General features: G+C 29.9%; 1 protein-coding gene across 2 annotated transcripts in view; it reads left to right on the top strand.

Annotated features, from left to right (window-relative positions):
- LOC107727620 (uncharacterized) overlaps window positions 1-2,923 on the top strand; it is a 13,185-nt gene that overhangs the window by 7,030 nt on the left and 3,232 nt on the right. For both annotated transcript variants that reach the window (XM_016537544.1, XM_016537545.1), the window contains exon 6: window positions 150-331. In XM_016537544.1, the coding sequence (XP_016393030.1) occupies window positions 150-331 (182 nt within the window). The remainder of the gene's footprint in view (window positions 1-149; window positions 332-2,923) is intronic.

Raw genomic sequence — 2,923 nt, 5'->3', positions numbered from 1 at the left:
GCACTTTTTTTTTTTGAGTTTTTTTTTTTTTTTTTTTTTGCACTTTTAGTAATCTGCACATTTGGTTTTGTTCCCCCCATGCATGCTGTTTTTCAGGAGCAAGGTCAGGTGGAATATTGTTTGCTGATGGAGTGATGTGTCATTGGCAGGTTTATGAAGACACACTGGAGGGTGTGTATCTTCTGCTGAGACGGGAGATGCAGGAGACGCTCATAGAGCACGAGCGTTTCTGGCAGGTGGCCAAAGTCCAGATGACCCGTGTCTGTACGCTGGAGGAGAAGGCTGCAAATTATGTCAACTGGAAAATGATTGAGTCGCTCCCCTACTACAAGTCAGTCCTGCTTGAGTCTGTTTGATTACTCTGACTTTCTCTCTTTCTCCATGTAATAAAAATGACTCGGTGAAATTAGAAAAAAATAATTTTAATTAACTAATTTAATTAACATTTTTATTTTAGATTTTGTAAAAAAAATTTACACATTTAAAATGAATTTTGTTTGTTTAAATACATAATGCAGCTTGATTTAATTTATTAATTTAAATTTATTTGTATTTAGGTACACAAAAATAAATGTTAAATGTTTAATTTAAAATATTTTATAATATTTAAAATAAAAAGTTAAATTTGTGCTGACATTATGTATTTAAATACAAACAAAAATATTAAAGTTAAAATTTTATCTTTAAAAAATCTTACATTGAAGCTCACATTATGTATTTAAAGACAAAAAAATATTAACCTTAATCTTTTTTTTTTAAATATATTTGTTATCTAAAAGTCTTAAATTCAAGCTGACATGTATTTAAATATAAAAAAAATCTTAACCTTCTAATATTTTACTTTTTTTTTTGTATTTATCTAAAATAAAGTCTTACATTTAAGATGGCATTAATGTAAAATGTTGGCTTAATTGAAGATGTTTGTTTATTTGTATTTAATTTAAAAAAAAATTTTCTTTAAATACATAGAACTAAGCTAACCTTTAATTATTTTAGATAAAATTACAAATAAAATACAAGATTTTCATCTTATTTCCTTTAAATGAAAAAAAAAAAAAATAAGCTAACTTAATTTTTTACCTTTAAAAATGTATTTAATTTTATTTAAATGTTTTTTTTTTATTTGCTTATTTAAATACAAATGTATAAATAAAATTAAATACAATGCTATAAATTAAGCTGAATTTAGATAATTATTTATATTTAAATAAGTTATTTTACGAAACTAATTTAACTTAAAGTAAGCAGCCTAATTTTATGCAGTGCTAATACTGATGGCAATATAGTCTTCAGCACATTGTGCACACAGCAACTGCTTTGCAAACCTTATTTTTATAACATGGTGAAAAATCCGAACTGATGCAGCATTTTGCTTTAATGAGGCTTTCACAATTATCATGTTAGATTAGTGACACTCTTATTCGCTGGTACCCATAGGAGCTTGGCTTTTAGCATTCTCATCGATCACCATTTTTAGGCTGTAAAATGTTGCTCTATTACTGGAATTGCTGTCGTTTCTATTAAAAACTAGTGGTGAAAGCGTTGAGCTTTAGCAGTGGTGGGCTTTCAGACTGGGCTTTGAAGCCTGGAGAGTGCGCTGGAGCTTCAAACAAATAGCCTGCAGTAACTTCCGGCCTGAGATCCGCAGCCAGTCGATGACATCTCTGAAGTGTGTGGTGACTGATCTCAAAGAGCATGCTCTAAAGTCAGCCTGATCCCACAGCATCAGAGAACGGTAGTGTGACAAGTTAAGTGGGATGTTCCTTGAGGCCGATCGTCTTCCATAAGCAGATGTGCGAGTGATTGAAGTGATGAAGTGCTCACTTGAAGAAGCAAGTAGACCTGAATATTATAGTGCTTTTTACCCATACTGGACAAACATTTTCATGCTATGGCACTTTAAAATATAGTTTTTATTTTATTTTATTTTTTTGTTTTATTTGTATTAAAAAAAAATTTTTTTTTCGTACTTTCATGCTGTGGCCTTTTATAAAATAAAATGTATTTTTGTTTGTTTGCATTTTATTTTCATGCTATGCCACTTACGTTAAAATAAATGTTAAATTGCCATAGCATGGATAATAAAATTATTATTATTATTTTTTTAATGTTTGTACTTCATCTTGCAAATATTTTTATTAATGTTGTTTGCATTTTTATATTAATGATATGGCACTTTAACGCATGTGTGCCATAGCATGGAGGATGATGATGATAACGATGATGATAATAATAATAATAATAATAATAAATAAAAGCAACTTGTATGTACACTTATTTTTTTGTTTCATTAATGTTTGTTTTATTTTCATGCTTTCGCACAACAATAATTTTTATTATTTGTTTGTTTTATACAAATAATGTATTGTTTGTGTTTGCAATTTAATTATATGGAACTTTAAAGTGTGTGTGTGTGTGTGTGTGTGTGTGTGTGTATATATGTATGTGTGTGTATATGTGTATGTATATATGTGTGTATATATTATAATAATTATTATTATTAGTTTTATTTTGAGAGTTTTGTGCAAATAACATTTGTTGTAGTTATGTTCTGTAGTTTAGCACTTCCCTACTCTCTGATCTCTTGTCTAATTGATCATTAGCATTCAAAGCATCAGTCCTGCTTGGCTGGTTTTAAATTGAGCTAATAATCCACATTTGAGGAGCTATATGTCTGCGCGTGTGTGAAAACACAAATGGAGTTTTTTTCTTCCAGGGTGTTTTGTTTGAAGCTGTACCAGTCATTATACAGGAGCACATCTCCAGAGACTGTAAAGATGAATGCCTCGTTGTTCAGAAGTGCTTGAAAAATAGCTTTCCCCGCAAAAGCCATTACATTGTTTTTGGTTTTTAATTCTCATTGTGGTTTATTAAATAAAGGTTGTCTTATTTCCCAAGCTAATGGAACCCCCACCCCCCCCCC

This window comes from Sinocyclocheilus rhinocerous, unplaced genomic scaffold (genome assembly GCF_001515625.1).
Source record: "Sinocyclocheilus rhinocerous isolate Xijiao unplaced genomic scaffold, SAMN03320098_v1.1 scaffold185, whole genome shotgun sequence".
NCBI lineage: Eukaryota > Metazoa > Chordata > Actinopteri > Cypriniformes > Cyprinidae > Sinocyclocheilus > Sinocyclocheilus rhinocerous.
The sequence above is the reverse complement of the archived record's forward strand: the minus strand, read 5'-3'. Positions and strand labels throughout refer to the sequence as shown.